General features: G+C 46.7%; 1 protein-coding gene across 2 annotated transcripts in view; it reads left to right on the top strand.

The window, feature by feature from the left end:
- The window catches only part of med23 (mediator complex subunit 23), a 46,059-nt gene that overhangs the window by 25,406 nt on the left and 4,445 nt on the right, over positions 1 to 16,208 (top strand). For both annotated transcript variants that reach the window (XM_080790865.1, XM_080790864.1), the window contains 15 exons: positions 1,113 to 1,322; positions 1,939 to 2,082; positions 2,624 to 2,769; positions 3,497 to 3,742; positions 4,478 to 4,620; positions 5,933 to 6,107; positions 6,848 to 7,011; positions 8,277 to 8,401; positions 8,847 to 9,052; positions 9,463 to 9,643; positions 9,859 to 10,029; positions 10,531 to 10,747; positions 13,268 to 13,377; positions 14,118 to 14,244; positions 15,798 to 15,963. In XM_080790865.1, the coding sequence (XP_080646991.1) occupies positions 1,113 to 1,322; positions 1,939 to 2,082; positions 2,624 to 2,769; positions 3,497 to 3,742; positions 4,478 to 4,620; positions 5,933 to 6,107; positions 6,848 to 7,011; positions 8,277 to 8,401; positions 8,847 to 9,052; positions 9,463 to 9,643; positions 9,859 to 10,029; positions 10,531 to 10,747; positions 13,268 to 13,377; positions 14,118 to 14,244; positions 15,798 to 15,963 (2,531 nt within the window). The remainder of the gene's footprint in view (positions 1 to 1,112; positions 1,323 to 1,938; positions 2,083 to 2,623; positions 2,770 to 3,496; positions 3,743 to 4,477; positions 4,621 to 5,932; positions 6,108 to 6,847; positions 7,012 to 8,276; positions 8,402 to 8,846; positions 9,053 to 9,462; positions 9,644 to 9,858; positions 10,030 to 10,530; positions 10,748 to 13,267; positions 13,378 to 14,117; positions 14,245 to 15,797; positions 15,964 to 16,208) is intronic.

The following is a 16,208-nucleotide window of genomic DNA, read 5'->3' as shown; positions in this document are numbered from 1 at the left end:
GCGCAAATCTTTGAATATATATTCTTTCAAAGTGAATGTTTTTAAATCCGGTTTTGATTGTGGACACCAAATTTCAGGCAACGGCATCTCCTGTCGTGTGCCCCATTTTACCGCGATGCCCCAAACTCGATGCATTCATAAATGAGTTAATATCGTCCGATGTTGGTGGGCCGATAATATCGGACACCTCTACAAACTTTGCTTTCTATATACAACCCATCCTTTTTTCCCTCTCCATTCTCCACCCATCCATCGGTCGGAAATCTCTAGGTACCTGACGATTCGATTCCGAGTCGGAGGGCCACGATTCGATTACATGATTTAATCTCACCCCTTTCCAATGATCCATAATGAACAAGAATCAGACCGGTCTGAAGTGAGTGGTGCAACAGTGCCCCCTGTTGATACTCTAAACATAGGGACATTGCTGTTCCTTGGGAGTGGTTGCACCACTCAAAAACAGATACATTTACTTCCATCGTCTTTTATCACAGTACAAACAAAAGATATTAAGCAGCTCTCTTTTTTTCAAATAATGAATTCTGCATTCGACATCTTAATTCATCTATTAATCGATTTTCATTTGTTTCCACCCACCCATTTTCCACCCACCCATCTCCTCTCACGGCTCTCCCTCTCCTCCCTTTGCGATGTCTCCTCCCCCTCTTCCTCCTCCTCCTCCCCCTCTTCCTCCTCTTCCTCCTCCCCCTCTTCCTCCTCCTCCTCCCCCTCTTCCTCCTCCTCCTTCTCCTCCTCCTCTCACGGCTCTCCCTTTCCTCCTTTGCGATGTCTCCTCCCCCTCTTCCTCCTCCTCCTCTTCCTCCTCCTCCTCCTCCTCCTCCTCTCACGGCTCTCCCTTTCCTCCTTTGCGATGTCTCCTCCCCCTCTTCCTCCTCCGCCTCTTCCTCCTCCTCCCCCTCTTCCCCCTCTTCCTCCTCTTCCTCCTCCTCTCACGGCTCTCCCTTTCCTCCCGTTGCGATTCCTCCTCCTCCTCCTCTTCCTCCTCCTCCTCCTCCTCCTCTCACGGCTCTCCCTTTCCTCCCGTTGCGATGTCTCCTCCCCCTCTTCTTCCTCCTCCTCCTCTTCCTCCTCCTCCTCCTCCTCCTCCTCAGCACAAGCAGCGCTGCCCGGTGCTGGAGGAGCAGCTTGTGGACCTGGTGGTGTACGCCATGGAGCGCTCTGAGACGGAGGAGCACCTGAACGACGCGGACGTGGGCGGCACCAGCCAGCTGCTGTGGCAGCACCTCTCCTCCCAGCTCATCTTCTTTGTGCTCTTCCAGTTCGCCAGCTTCCCCCACATGGTTCTCTCCTTGCATCAGAAGGTAAGCCGCGGCCGGGGGGGGGTGGGGGGGGCTTTCTCAGAAAACACGGGTGCCGTCCGTGGCGCGGCAGAATGAATACTTTGATAATATTTGGAATTTGTCACTTCAGTTTAACCACTTTGGGAAACGGACCCGAGTTAAACTTGTACTCAGCCTAGAGTTCACAAAGTCTCTTCACCAAATATAGCCGATTTCTACGAGCTCCTAATAAGTTTACAGATTAAAGTTATTATCGGTCCCTAACCCAGTTCAGTACGGGAACTCCTTTTGGTGTTTTAAGCATTATGGTATACTTTAGCTATTGAAAAGTAGTACTCGGTGCCGCGCTATGAGCTATTTTCGTGTTTTAATCGTGAAAATGCGGTGCAAATCTTTGGACATATATTCTTTCAGAGCGTTTTAAACATACCGGTATTTTTAGATGGGCGTCGGCGGCCAATCGCACATATATCTTTGGGGGTCCTTGACATGAAAATGTTTGAGAACCACTGACACAGTAACATGTTTTTTTCATATTTATTTATTTATTTTAAACCGTTTGGAAGGCATTTGTAGAATCGTCCTCCGTTCTAAAAGAGCTACACTGATGTTGGTCTTGATCTGTCTCCCTCTGCAGCTTGCTGGCAGAGGTCTGATCAAGGGGAGGGACCACCTGATGTGGGTCCTACTGCAGTTCATATCGGGGAGCATCCAGAAGAACGCCTTGGCAGACTTCCTGCCCGTCATGAAACTCTTCGACCTGCTCTACCCTGAGAAAGAGGTACTTTTGATATAATCCCCCCAAAAATATATTCTTTATATTTGTGTATATATTATTAGGAATTAGGAATTTGCCTTCTGTGTGAACTTTGCTATTAGCTGAATTGGATGGGATAGGTTAGGTGTACACTACTGTATTTTAACATGCGGATTTCGGGAGGTGTAGTTCCTCCCGATTCAGAGATTGTGGAATAAGTTGTCTGGCTATACGCGAGACTATGTGAAGACGGACAGGAAAGAGGAATGGAGAGACATGCCGCAAAGGTCGCCATGAGCGGGCTTCGAACACGTGGTGCGCTGTCGTATACTCACTGTCGTATACTCACTATCGTATACTCACTATCGTATACTCACTGTATGTGGCATGCGCCTGGACCGCTAGGCCAGCTGGCACTCCAGAGCCATATATTGTCTGACGTGGTACCGGTACCTGCTGTAAAAAGGTTGAAAACCGCTGGTGTAGACAAACTGTATTACAAACTCTCCCTCTCCCTCTCTCTCCCTCTCCCCTCCCTCCCTCTCCCCCTCTCCCCTCCCTCCAGTGCATTCCAGTGCCAGACATTAACAAGCCCCAGTCGACTCACTCCTTCGCCATGACCTGCATCTGGATCCATCTGAACCGCAAGGCCCAGAACGACAACTCCAAGCTGCAGATACCCATCCCGCACTCTCTCAAACTGCACCACGAGTACGTATCCCCTGGAGTCGAATACATACACACAGGTATCCCCCATGATACGAGTAGCGATGCTAATATCACTGCGTGGATATTAGCCTCGTCCCTCTCAGTATTCTCAGCATTTTCTTCCGCCCCATATTTGCATACTGGGCCCTGGTTTGTTATATAGGCTGGTTATCTGCCTGGGGCGATATGCATTGCGAAGGCAGATGAAGGCAAGAGTACACATGCTGTGTTTGAACAGAACGCAGGCGGTCTGCGCTCATTTCCGCCGCCTTGCGGTTACAATATTAACAGCTTCTTCTGAAGAGAAATGAAGTCCGTTAGACGGATTTAGTAATGGCCGATTTTTGCTTTCTGATCTTTCGGGGCGAACGGAAAGTGAAAGTTCTTCAAGATAAAAGCTCTGTGCATCCGGGCCGGTGCACTCAAGCGGAGGATTTTAGTGGTATCCAATGCGTTTTAACCCATTCTGGGTTGGGAACCCCTTGTTGTGTTTTAAACATTATGTTATAATTTAGCTATTGAAAAATAGCAGATCTACAAGCTCATCCAAAATAGCAGACCTACAAGCTTGTAGGACTGTAGGTCCGCTATTTTGGAAAAATCGTGAAAATATTTATTTCAGAAAACTGGAGGATTTAGAAGATTTTTTATTTTTAATTTCGAGTTATGGGTGAAACACGTGAGAACTTTTTTCTCACGTTGCCTCCTCCTCCTCCACCCCTCGCGGCAGGTTCCTGCAGCAGTCCCTGCGCAACAAGACGCTGGGCATGTCGGACTACAAGATCGCGCTGCTGTGCAACGCCTACAGCACCAACAGCGAGTGCTTCACGCTGCCCATGGGCGTGCTGGTGGAGACCATCTACGGCAACGGCTCCATGAAGATCAACCTGCCCGGCACCGGCTGCGTGGCGTCGGGCGCCGTCACGCCGCTGCCCATGAACCTGCTGGACTCTCTGACCGTGCACGCCAAGATGAGGTACTTAAACACACACACACACACACACACTGACCGTGCACGCCAAGATGAGGTACTTAAAAACAGTTTGACTGATTTTAAAACGCGTAACCCGCATTTTAATCAAATACCCTATACTGCTGCCGAGATTGTTGTATTACCTTTTAGAGCATACGCTGAATCATTTGGGCTTTTAATCCGTGGAAATCCAGCGAAAAAATGGTTCCTCGGTTTGTTATGATCCGATCGCACCGTCCACCATCTTGGTGCACCCCGGAAGACGCACACAAGACCCGCTTCCATGAGGCGTTGTACCCCATTCATTTGGCCTCAATTTCCCAGAAGCCCTAGCTTCCCACAGCATGTGACGATTTCCGGTTTCGTCATCAAAACGAAACCATCTAGTCTATCTCCGCGGCAAAGGCAGAGTTTATTTTTATTTATTACAATACGGCGGATTAAACACATGAAACAAAAGGCGGGTATGTCGTATATAGCAACGACAGTAACCTGGATTAAACCATTCCTGGCAGGGAAACTGTTTAACACACACACACACACACACACGTTCTGACCGTGCACGCCAAGATGAGGTACTTAACACACACACACACACACACACACACACTTTGACCGTGCACGCCGAGATGAGGTACTTACTGTACACACACACTCTGACCGCGCACGCAGTTAATTAAAACTGCAAAAGCGGTCGGTCCCTGACGTCTCCTTCCCACCATGCCCCCCCCCCCCCAGTCTGATCCACAGCATAGCCACGCGGGTGATCAAGTTGGCCCACACCAAGTCCAGCAACGCTCTGGCCCCGGCCCTGGTGGAGACCTACAGCCGGCTGCTGGTCTACATGGAGATCGAGTCCCTGGGCATCAAAGGCTTCATCAGTGAGTGGTCACCGTCAGGGGTGAAATGTGTATGCTTTAACCCATTCTGACCTGAGATCAGATTCTAAAAAAAAATGTCTATTACATCCTGACAGTTTCATTATTAACCCATTCTGACTTTGATGTCTTTGATTTTTCAAAAATAGCAGACCTAAAAGCTCGTAGCGCGCCACTCGGTGGCGCGCTATGAGCTTGTAGATCTGCTATTTTCCAATAGCTAAAGCATAACATAATGCTAACACCAAAAGGGGATCCCGCCCAGAATGGGTTAACCCATTTAGGCCCCTGTAAAAAAAAAAAAACAGTTTTCTGAGAGTTTTCTGAAATACCTCATGTTTTCTATGTCAAGCTATGAGCTTGCAGATCTACTATTTTTCAATAGCTAAATTATAAGTATGTATAAGTCTGGAATTCAAAATGTACTTGAGTAAAAGTCCAAAAGTATTGGCATCGAGATGTCACTCAAAAGCACTCATTGCTCAGGATGTCCCATCTCACGTTTTCAAATGTATACAAATCTTTTGAAAATAGCAGATCTACAAGCTCACATTGTGAGCTTGTAGATCAGCTATTTCCAAATGGCCAAAAAAAATAATATATATATAGGGCTGAAGTGGTTAATGTATGTTTTGTAACGATAATCAAAACTTGATATATTTGGGAAGAAAGTGCTTCTGGAAAGGTTTCATGTTATGGAAGGTTCTTGTTCTGGGTTATTGATCCTTTAGTAGCTTTGTTTACCTGGTATACTATCTTACAATAAATCCACCACCTCTCTGTACGCGTGTGTGTACGTCTGTTTACCGTTGGGGGATTTTTACGACTGTGTGTCGTAGGGCTCAACATGTCTGTTTGTCACCTCCCCGTTCACGTTCAATAGACCCCGTGATCTTTAGGACTAAATGGAATAATAATAAAGAAATCGCCATAAAATGTAAAAAGACATATTTAGCCACTTGTTTGAAGTGCCCCCTGTCAAAAATAGCAAAAGAAAAATCAAACGAAATAAAGCAGCAGGTGGAAAATAAATAACACTCATCTTTTACTTTCTCTAACGACAATCTGAAAAGTGATTTAAAAACGATCTCTCATGAATACATGAATGGTCTCATAAAAGCAAAGTTTAAAGCCTCAATCTGTGATCTCGGCTGGTCACTCAGTATGTATAGAGCAGAATTTAGCGACATGGCTTTTTAATAGTGATAATACCTAAACGTCGTCATCATGACAGTTTCAGTCATGATATATTTCTTCTCTCCATTGTGTGCGTGTGTGTGTGTGTGTGTGTGTGCGTGTTCACACGTGCGTGCAGGCCAGCTGTTACCCAACGTGTGCAAGTCCCATGCGTGGGGAATCCTGCACACCCTGCTGGAGATGTTCAGCTACCGCATGCATCACATCCAGCCTCACTACCGGGTGCAGCTGCTCAGTCACCTGCACAGCCTGGCCACGGTGCCCCAGACCAACCAGAACCAGCTCCACCTCTGGTACTGTACATACTAACCACGGTGCCCCAGACCAACCAGAACCAGCTCCACCTCTGGTACTGTACATACTAACCACGGTGCCCCAGACCAACCAGAACCAGCTCCACCTCTGGTACTGTACATACTAACCACGGTGCCCCAGACCAACCACAACCAGAACCAGCTCCATAACTGGTACTATACAACAATAAGTTGCCGCCACTGCTATGGGTGGCAGTGGCTCAGGGGTAGAGTGACCGGATGGTATAACCACAAGGTTGCCAGTTCGATCCCGGGCTCCCCCTAGAGTTGGTGTCGAAGTGTCCTTGAGCAAGACTCTGAACCCCAAATTGCTCCCGATGTGCTGGTTTGGTGCCTTGCATGGTTTCTTCCGGGATCGGTGTGCGAATGTGTGTGTGTGTGTGATTGGGTGAACTGTTCCCCAGACCAACCAGAACCTAGCTCCATCTCTGGATGCTACGTTAATTGTTTCCCTGCTATATCCTAGTTTCTTTGAGGCACTAGACTAGATGGTTCTTGTATACATGTGTGAATGTGATTATTTATCTGCAGTAGTCGATTGACTACAGTACATGCTTTGTTTATTCCGCACTCGCAAGTGGCTCTGGATGCATGAATGCCTAAATTGTCAAATGAAATTGTGTAGGTAATTTAGATATTATATATGAAATGTATATGTCTTGCCTTGGCGACAGCGACCACATTGACTCTCCTCCCCTCCCGCTGCCGTCCGTATATAGCGTGGAGAGCACAGCGCTGAGGCTGATCACGGCTCTGGGGAGCTCCGAGGTGCAGCCCCAGTTCACCAGGTTCCTGAGCGACCCCAAGACCGTCCTGTCGGCCGAGTCCGAAGAGCTGAACCGAGCGCTGATCCTCACGCTGGCCAGAGCCACGCACGTTACAGGTAAGGTAACCAGTGTTTGTTTTGACTTATACTGGATCTCTTGTCCACTATATAGTCCCTTCCTATAACATCTTAGTCTAGTTTTTATTTGACGAAATTGTCAGTATATTTAGTCCTAGTTTTAGTCATAATAGCTTCGTTTTTATTTAGTTTCCATTTGGTTTTCGTCAGTGGAAAAAGGTAGTCGACGAACATTTTTCGTCTTGGTTTTAGTTTAGTCGACAAAATGACAATAATGGTAATGATTGACACAGGGGTGAAAAATGGGTTACAAAATCGTGGGATAAAAAATATAATTTAAAAAAAAATAATGGTAATGACCCTGATCCCGAGGCTGATCCAAAAAAAATGCCTTATAAATCCTGCCGAAAGGAAACTTATGGGACACCGAGTTGTTCCTGTCTCGAAAGGTATAACATGAGTCTAAATCAATATTATTTATTTTTAAACGGGTGGTAAATAGCTACATAATTATGATAGTAATCATAGTATAACTATAAAGCACTGGTTCCCAAAGACTGGTTTCTTCACCCATTTGTGGGTCGCAGACGCATTTTCATGGGTCTCTTTATTTCAGTTTCCTAGATTTAATTATTGTTTTAATAATTTTTCGAAACATTTTCCAAAAACGTTCCCGGTGAAGGAAGCATGAGTTCAAGTCCGTTGCTCTCCCCTTGTATGGGGGACTAGGTTGGTGGAGGGTGTGTAGAGCCCAGGATCACATTAGATGATTGACACAGGGGTGAAAAATGGGTTACAAAATCGTGGGATAAAAAATATATATATAAAAAAAGAAGACGTTCCCGATAAAGTAAAACATTTCATGAAGAAATCAAAGAAAAGCAAGAAAATAAAATCCATGAAGTAGTAACGAAAATAGCCGATCTACAAGCTCACAATGTGGCGCTTTGCTACTCGCTGTGCGTCCTCAGGGCGGACACGGGCAGCTTTCGCTGGCCGGTGCTTGTAGATCTACTATGGCGACGGGTGGTGCAACTCGTTGGATCCGGCCCGAGTCTGGCCTGGGCGCGACAAAACGCCTCCCGCGGAGATCGAGGGAACACCCTGTTTTTCGGACTGCTGTCACAGTCATGATTTACGTTTATTATTGTAATTTGTTTTAGTTTAATGCCATTTTCCAGTACTGTGTATGTTACAGCAAACATTAAAAAAGAATACCCCAGTATCCTATGGTCAATTTAATAACCTGCTTTTGAACCTCCCTACCTCAATATGTAACTGTTTTTATGTGTGTGCGTGTGCAGATTTCTTCACAGGCTCAGACTCCATCCATGGGACGTGGTGTAAAGACATCCTGCAGACCATCATGAACTTCACCCCTCATAACTGGGCCTCACACACCCTGTCCTGTTTCCCTGCACCACTGCAGGTACACACACACACACACACACACACACACACAGGCACACAGGCACACAGGCACACACACACACACACACACACACACACACACACAGGCACGGCACAGAGGAAGGGAGATTAGGTGGGGGAAAAAAATCTATCATTTAATAAGCATGAAAATGAAATGAAATGAAAATAATAATAATAATAATGAAAATAAATCAAGATATCTACTTTCTATATATTTCCAGATCCACAGGGCTAGGTCTAGACATGGGCTAGGAGGATATTAATATCCCATTTGGACGATTTCAATTAGGCAAGGTTTATTTTATTATTTGCACATTTCAACAAACGGTAACAATCTCTTGGCCAGGCGTGCTTCAAGTAGAACAGCGTGCCCTCAGGAGTCATCTCTCTCTCTCTCTCTCTCTCTCTCTCTCTCTGTGTGTGTGTCTGTGTCTCTCGGCCAGGCGTTCTTCAAGGCGAACAACGTGCCGCAGGAGTCGCGCTTCAACCTGAAGAAGAACGTGGAGGAGGAGTACAGGAAGTGGAAGTCCATGTCCAACGAGAACGACATCATCACGCACTTCTCCATGCAGGGCTCGCCGCCGCTCTTCCTCTGTCTGCTGTGGAAGATGCTGCTGGAGACGGACCACATCAACCAGATAGGCTTCAGGTGAGGAGACTGACCACATCAACCAGATAGGCTTCAGGTGAGGAGACTGACCGCATCAACCTGATAGGCTTCAGGTGAGGAGACTGACCACATCAACCAGATAGGCTTCAGGTGAGGAGACTGACCACATCAACCAGATAGGCTTCAGGTGAGGAGACCGACCGCATCAACCAGATAGGCTTCAGGTGAGGAGACTGACCGCATCAACCAGATAGGAGAGTTAACGATCTATAAGGGTCCATTTGGTTACCAACTCTCCGTCATTTAGCTGGGGACCACCTGGAACTCCCCTGGTTGAGAACCACTGGCATAGGCGATAAACGAGACCACAGGACTGTCCTCTCGAGTCGAGAGCGCACCTTTTTTCCCTTGAAGTGAGTGGCTTTGACCCCGCCTCTCCGTCCCCACAGGGTGTTGGAGCGCATCGGGGCACGCGCGCTGGTGGCCCACGTGCGCACGTTCGCCGACTTCCTGGTGTACGAGTTCTCCACGTCGGCCGGAGGGCAGCAGCTCAACAAGTGCATCGAGATCCTCAACGACATGGTGTGGAAGTACAACATCGTCACGCTGGACAGACTCATCCTGTGTCTGGTGAGGACGCACGCACGCACGCATGCACGCACACACACATACATACACACACACAGACACACACACGCGACAGTGACACAATGTATGTGGATGGGAAGATAGATAGGTATGAAACCAGAGTGATATCATCCCCACTCCCTCTCCTCCATTCTCCTACCCTCTCATCTACTCTGTACTGCTCTCCTCTCCTCCTCCATTCTCCTGTCCTCTCTTAGGCCATGCGCAGCCACGAGGGCAACGAGGCTCAGGTGTGTTACTTCATCATCCAGCTGCTGCTGCTTAAGCCCAACGACTTCAGGAACAGAGTCAACGACTTTGTCAAGGAGAACGCTCCGGAGCACTGGCTGCAGAGTGACTGGCACAGCAAGCACATGACCTACCACAAGGCAAGCACACGCGCGCGGCCGCGCGCGCGCACACACACACACACACACACACACACACCATCAATGAATGCCTTGCTACAGTGTCACACCAAACAAGCTAGTAACAAGTGACACGCTTGAAACGTAGCACACGTCAAATTGCTGTCCTATTGTTTGTTGATTGTACTGTGTGCACACTGCAGTTAATGCAAGAGCCATATGGAGGGCAGAAAGGCTACTTTAAGTACAAATTTGATTTTGAGAATTGTAACCCCTACATATTGTCAATCCTATCTATATTTACCATGTCTATAGCGAGTGGCAACGGAAGCTAATGTCACGAGCTAACTGGAGATAGGGGACAACCATAACCGACAAAAAAACGTCGGAAACTAACTAAAACGGCCGCTACAAGAGCTTGTTGCACCTGGCAAGTCATGGCTGAGAGTCATTCTTGTTTATTTGATAATAATAATGGTATTACTGTGTGCGTTGCGTGCGTGCGTGTGCGTCTGTGAGCAGAAGTACCCAGAGAAGCTGTACTTTGAGGGCCTAGCGGACCAGGTGAACCCGCCCATGCCGCTGCAGTCTCAGTACCTGCCCATCTACTTTGGCAACGTGTGCCTGCGCTTCCTGCCCGTGTTCGACATCGTCATCCACCGCTTCCTGGAGCTGCTGCCCGTCTCCAAGTCCCTGGAGACCCTGCTGGACCACCTGGGAGGACTCTACAAGTTCCACGGTTGGTCACACGGGGGGTGCATGTTGTGTTTGGTTTCCGACGCACTGGCAGTCCCACAGTCATGAGTCCAGAACCCCCGACCCTAAACCTATAACCTCACAGGAAGCCACGGGTTAGTTTGAACCCGCCACGGGTTAGTTGTGACTGGCAGCGCACGGCGGTGTTTTGTCTGACTGTTGGTACGTCTAACAAGCGTATGCACTCGAGTCAGGACCCACTTTGTGTGTCGCGGACACATTATTATGGGTCCCCTTAGTTTTTGTTTCCTACATTTGGTTTTTAATTATTATTATTTCAAAACATTTCAAAAAACATTCCCAAAAAAGCTAAACTTTTGCTGTTGCTGTAGCTGAAAGCACCCAAAAGATAGAAGAAGACATTGAACCTGCGCATTTGGGCTGTCAGTTCACCTCTATAATCCAATTCGAATTTCATTGCTTCATTATTTGTAATTTTCGAAAATATTCGAATATTTACATTGTTTATTTTAGCTCATATTTAGCCTATAATAATACACAGATTGACGATGCACGTTCTGTCCACTAGAGGGGCCCCCCTTCCAAACGACAAAGCAGTACTTTCAGCCCATGTAATAATGGTTTTCAGCACAAAATAGCGTTTAAACTGTTGTTTTATTGAGCAGTGCACTCAGCACGGTAAGTTGTCTGTCTATAGTGCAAATGCATTTTACAGTGAACGTTGTATACTTCTGATACAGTATAGTCTGAGTAGTGAGTAGGCTAGTCAGGAATCATGAACAGGACATTTTCTTTTTTCTTTTTAAACAGAATGCTGTCACGATGAACAGGCCATCATTAGTAAATAGCAATGAAGATATATAGAGAAGCTTATATTCTGCGCTAAAGTAATTGTTGAATAACACATAAATGTAGGTTTTAAGGCTAGAATGGCATTGTAGTGGACTATAGTGAGAGGCGAGATTGTCTTTCCTTCATTGCGGGACTGCAGGACTAGTCTGGAGATAGTTAGTCGTGGATGATCACATTGATCAGCTTCAGACAGTCAGTGTTTTGGTTCGTACCTGGAGTTTTGCATTATCTCCGCTGTGCACAGCAGCACAGGGGAACTGTCTTTAATATATCCATGGTCGTTTTCATTTGCTTTCCATGTGCAACAAAGTAGGCTACCATGTGTTTGTTTTGGTAATAGCCTACTGCAGGCGCAGCCATGCTGATTCACGTAATCGCATAGGACAAAATTAAACCAGCCGGACCAACGTTAATGGTTTAATCATGCACGTAGGACCCGCATTTTCAAACTGTCCACAATTTGCGACAGACCCGACGGTACTAATAAAACATGTGAGTGATTCTTCTTAGTTGCAGCGCGCTGTGCGACTGTGCGTGTGTGCATGCGTGCAGAGGAGGGAGGAGGTGACGAGGCGCGCGCGCGTGTGTGTGCATGTGTGCAGATGGGAGATTTCACAGCGGTAGATTCGTTACTCAATACATTTAGTGAGCGGATAAAATAACATAAAACAAAATAAAAAATAAAATTAAATAGAATTAATAAATGATAAAAGCTCCATTCGAATGGCAATTTTAGCTTTCGAATATATTAATTCTTTTTAATATTCGAATTTTTTTCATATTATGAAATTCGTTCTGACAGCCCTACTGCGCATAAAACTCGTGCCATGCACATAAGCGATATCGGACAGAGAATGCTGTTCTCCATGTCCAGTTTTTGCGGACGGGTGGTCGTACAGGAGCAGTACATGTTGCTGTAAAAGCCCTATCGCGCAGATTCCCGCTACGTAGCTTCTGCAGCACAAACGCAACGCTGATGCTCGCCACCGAATTCGTTGTTGTTGGAGAGGCCTGTGGGTGGGGGGGGTTCAGGAAAGATGCATATTTCAGGTCAATAAAAGCTTAACTTTTGCCGCCATCCGGGTTAAAAGAGGCTGTGGGTTCGACTGCAGCGTGGGACATACCACCTCTGTCGGACGTCTACGCGAGCACAATTGGCCCGTGTTCGGGGAGGAGGCGAAGCATGTGTGTGGGGAGGAAGTAATTGACATAACGTCTAAATTGGGGAGAACAAGGGGGTAGAAAATAATTGGCTAAAAATGAATGATCTCTCTTTAGAGATTTGGTTTTGGCCCAGGTTGGCGGAGGGAGTGTGGAACTAGACATTTGACACTGGGGGCTCCATCTTGCGCCACCCTTATCCCTCATTCCTAAACTCATTTGCCATTTCTCACTATTTTGAAAAAACATTTAAGAAACTATATTCAACTATAGCCGATCTACATCGAGACATTGTGAGCTTGTAGATCGGCTATTTGAACTATTTTAAAGGGTCTTTTTTTTAAATAGTAAAAAATGGCAAATTAGTTTAGGGATAAGGGTTAAGATGTGGGTGTTAAAAATATTATGTCCTAACACGATGTTTGTGTGTGTGTGTGTGTGTGTGTGTGTGTGTGTGTGTGTGTGTGTGTGTGCGCGTGTGCATGCGTGCGTGCGTGTGTGCGCGCGTGCATTTGCTTGCGTGCCGCAGACCGTCCAGTGACGTACCTGTACAACACCCTCCACTACTATGAGCGCCACCTGAGGGAACGAACCAACCTGAAGAGAAAGCTGGTGCACGCCATCATGTCCTCGCTGAAGGTGGGTACAGAGTAGACAAGGCGTCTCTGAATGAATCCACTCGTTTAGACCTGAGGCCGGTTCTAAAAAAAAAAGGCCTACTCATACTCAACTTTTAGGTGATAAGGTGGCCACCGTAACGGTGGTTGGTAAAAACGAGAGAGAAGTTTTTGGGTGAGCGGTGAGTCCCTTGTCACCGCGGCGTGACGTTTTCGATGACCACCTTATCACCTAAGACGGGAGTAAATGGCGCATTTATATAGCGCCTTCATCCACGGCACTTCGCATTACCATTATATTGACCCATTCACACACACATTCATACACCGATGGCAGAGCAAACCATGCAAGGCACCAACCTGCTCATCGGGAGCAATTTGGGGGTTCAGAGTCTTTCTCAAGGACACTTCGACACAAACTCAGCGGGAGCCCTGGATCGAAACTGGAAACCTTCCGGTTCCCAACCCCTGAGCCGCCCTATAGTTTGAATAGAGTTTCAGAAAAGCGTTACGGAATTGTATACATTCATCCCCAAAAGAGAGAGAGAGAGAGAGAGAGAGAGAGTGGAGAGAGAAAAAAGACGGTTAGCCTCTGTAACAGATGGAAACATGAAAAAGAAAAATGCTAAATGAAAGACGTTCATACAACGATTTGCGGAATTCATATAGATTTGTTGTGATTGGTTTGTACTATACGTGGGTCTCTCTCTGGTCATTTATGGTATAAATATGAACCTTTAATTATTTTATTTATGTTTTTAGGACAACCGGACGCCGGGGTGGTGTCTGAGTGAAACCTACCTGAAGTGTGGCATGAACGCCAGGGAGGACAACGTGTGGATCCCCGACGACACCTACTACTGCAAGCTGATTGGCCGCCTGGTTGACAATATCCTTCTCCTATTGGCCACGAACCTGAGCCACGAGAGACGCGAGCAAGTTGCCGTGAATCGCTGCGTTCCGTGAATCTGTTTTGTCACTCGCCCCTCTGCCTGGCCAGCAGGCAGCGGGCTGCTATGTCACAACGTCCCCTGTTAAGTAGCCACGTTGTTGCTGAGACGGCAGCCACTCCCTTTGTGGCGGCAGAAAGCGGTGTCGTGAGCATTATGTGATACTTTAGCTTTGGGAAAATAGCAGATCTACAAGCTCGTAGAGTGTCACCGAGTGCCGCGCTACGAGCTTGTAGATCTGCTATTTTTGAAAAATCGTTTCTTTCAGAGCGAACTTTTTTAACTCGAATTTTCTGGGGCGAGGTCCCTGGAACAACATATTTTGAGATGGGGGTCGGCGGCCTATTTGTATATATTATTTGGGGTCCTTGACATGAAATAGTTTGAGAACCACTGACAGAAATCTGTCTGATTTAGTAGCCATTTAAAAAAAAATCAGCCTCTAAATGGGTAGCCAGTAGTCAAGACTTTTCAAAAATGTTCATAGTAGTGAGCTGAGCTGTACTTAAGCAATATTACACAAGAGTGATGCTTGCGGAACTCGACTACGTCTCGTTCCTGACCGCATCACTGTCATGGCAATAATCACGTTAAACCACACCCTCGAGTGTAATATTGCAATTATACAACAGTTACCCTTAAAACTAAGAAAATCGCTGATTTATTTTATTTTTATGACAGATGTAGTCACTACGACCACAAATGTCCCAAGAAACTAGCTAGCATAGCCACCGACGCACTCTGGGAAAACGGAGCAGCTGAGTTCTTTGTTTTGATTAGGTGTGGAGTGGTGCTCGTTTGATCCACGGCTGGAAGGCTGTTTCAACCAATCATATTGCCTACTCGAAACGACCTGTGGTATAATAGCTGTTATTTTTGAATAGACAGCGCTAAAATGACGCTTTCGCCGGTTTTAATCGGTTAAAGGCGAATACGGTTTTCACACTTTTAGAGCATACCCACGGTCATAACGAGGACACATCTATCATTAGAAGCCAAAAAAACATTAGAAAAATAAATCACGAATTGTCGTTTTTTTGACCCAACATCCTTTCTTCTGGGGTCTCCCCCTGAACACGAAATATATTTCTAAACGGGGGTTGGTCCGGCCGTGGCCGACCACAACATATGAATTTGTCCTCGATATGAACCACTGCCTTGTAACCTGGAACTCACCTATGCTTTTTATGGCATAGGCAGCTCCCGGCAGGATCCGACCGGGAGAAACTATGCGCAGCTGCGCGACATGAGACTAATTACTTAGAGCGACAGAGAGAGAGGAGTGTTTGTGTGTACATGTATGCGTGTGTGTGTCAATTTAACAAAGGTGCAGACGATCAGAAATCAGCAGAGAGTGAGCAGTGTTTGCGCTACTCTATGCCGAATTGAAGTGGACTCGGTCCCAGACTTTTTTTTCTCTCCCTGGAAATAAAAACGTCTGGGTTTCCGAGGCTACTGCCTTGTGGTGTGTCCTCTCCTTAACGTAACCCACCCATGGCAGGGAAGTCCCCGGGTCCCTTCCCCAACTGTGACTGGAGGTTCAACGAGTTCCCCAACCCGGCGGCCCACGCCCTGCACGTCACCTGTGTGGAGCTGATGGCTCTGGCAGTGACGGGGAAGGAGGTGGGCAACGCCCTGCTCAACGTGGTGCTGAAGAGGTGCGCGCACGCACACACACACACACACACACACACACACACACACACACACACACACACACACACACACACAAAACTGTACGGTATATGGACTGAGAGATTATCTGAGAGCAAAAACAAGAAGACCTGTTGAAGACCTTTACTGTATATGAATATTGTTGCAGATGAACAGAAACCTCTTATGTTAGTTAGTTCTTATGTTTTGTGTTTTTGAGTGGTGCAACCACTCCGAGGAACAGCAATGT

The sequence above is a fragment of the Protomyctophum bolini genome (genome assembly GCF_963924005.1).
Source record: "Protomyctophum bolini genome assembly, chromosome: 19".
Lineage (NCBI taxonomy): Eukaryota > Metazoa > Chordata > Actinopteri > Myctophiformes > Myctophidae > Protomyctophum > Protomyctophum bolini.
The sequence above is the reverse complement of the archived record's forward strand: the minus strand, read 5'-3'. Positions and strand labels throughout refer to the sequence as shown.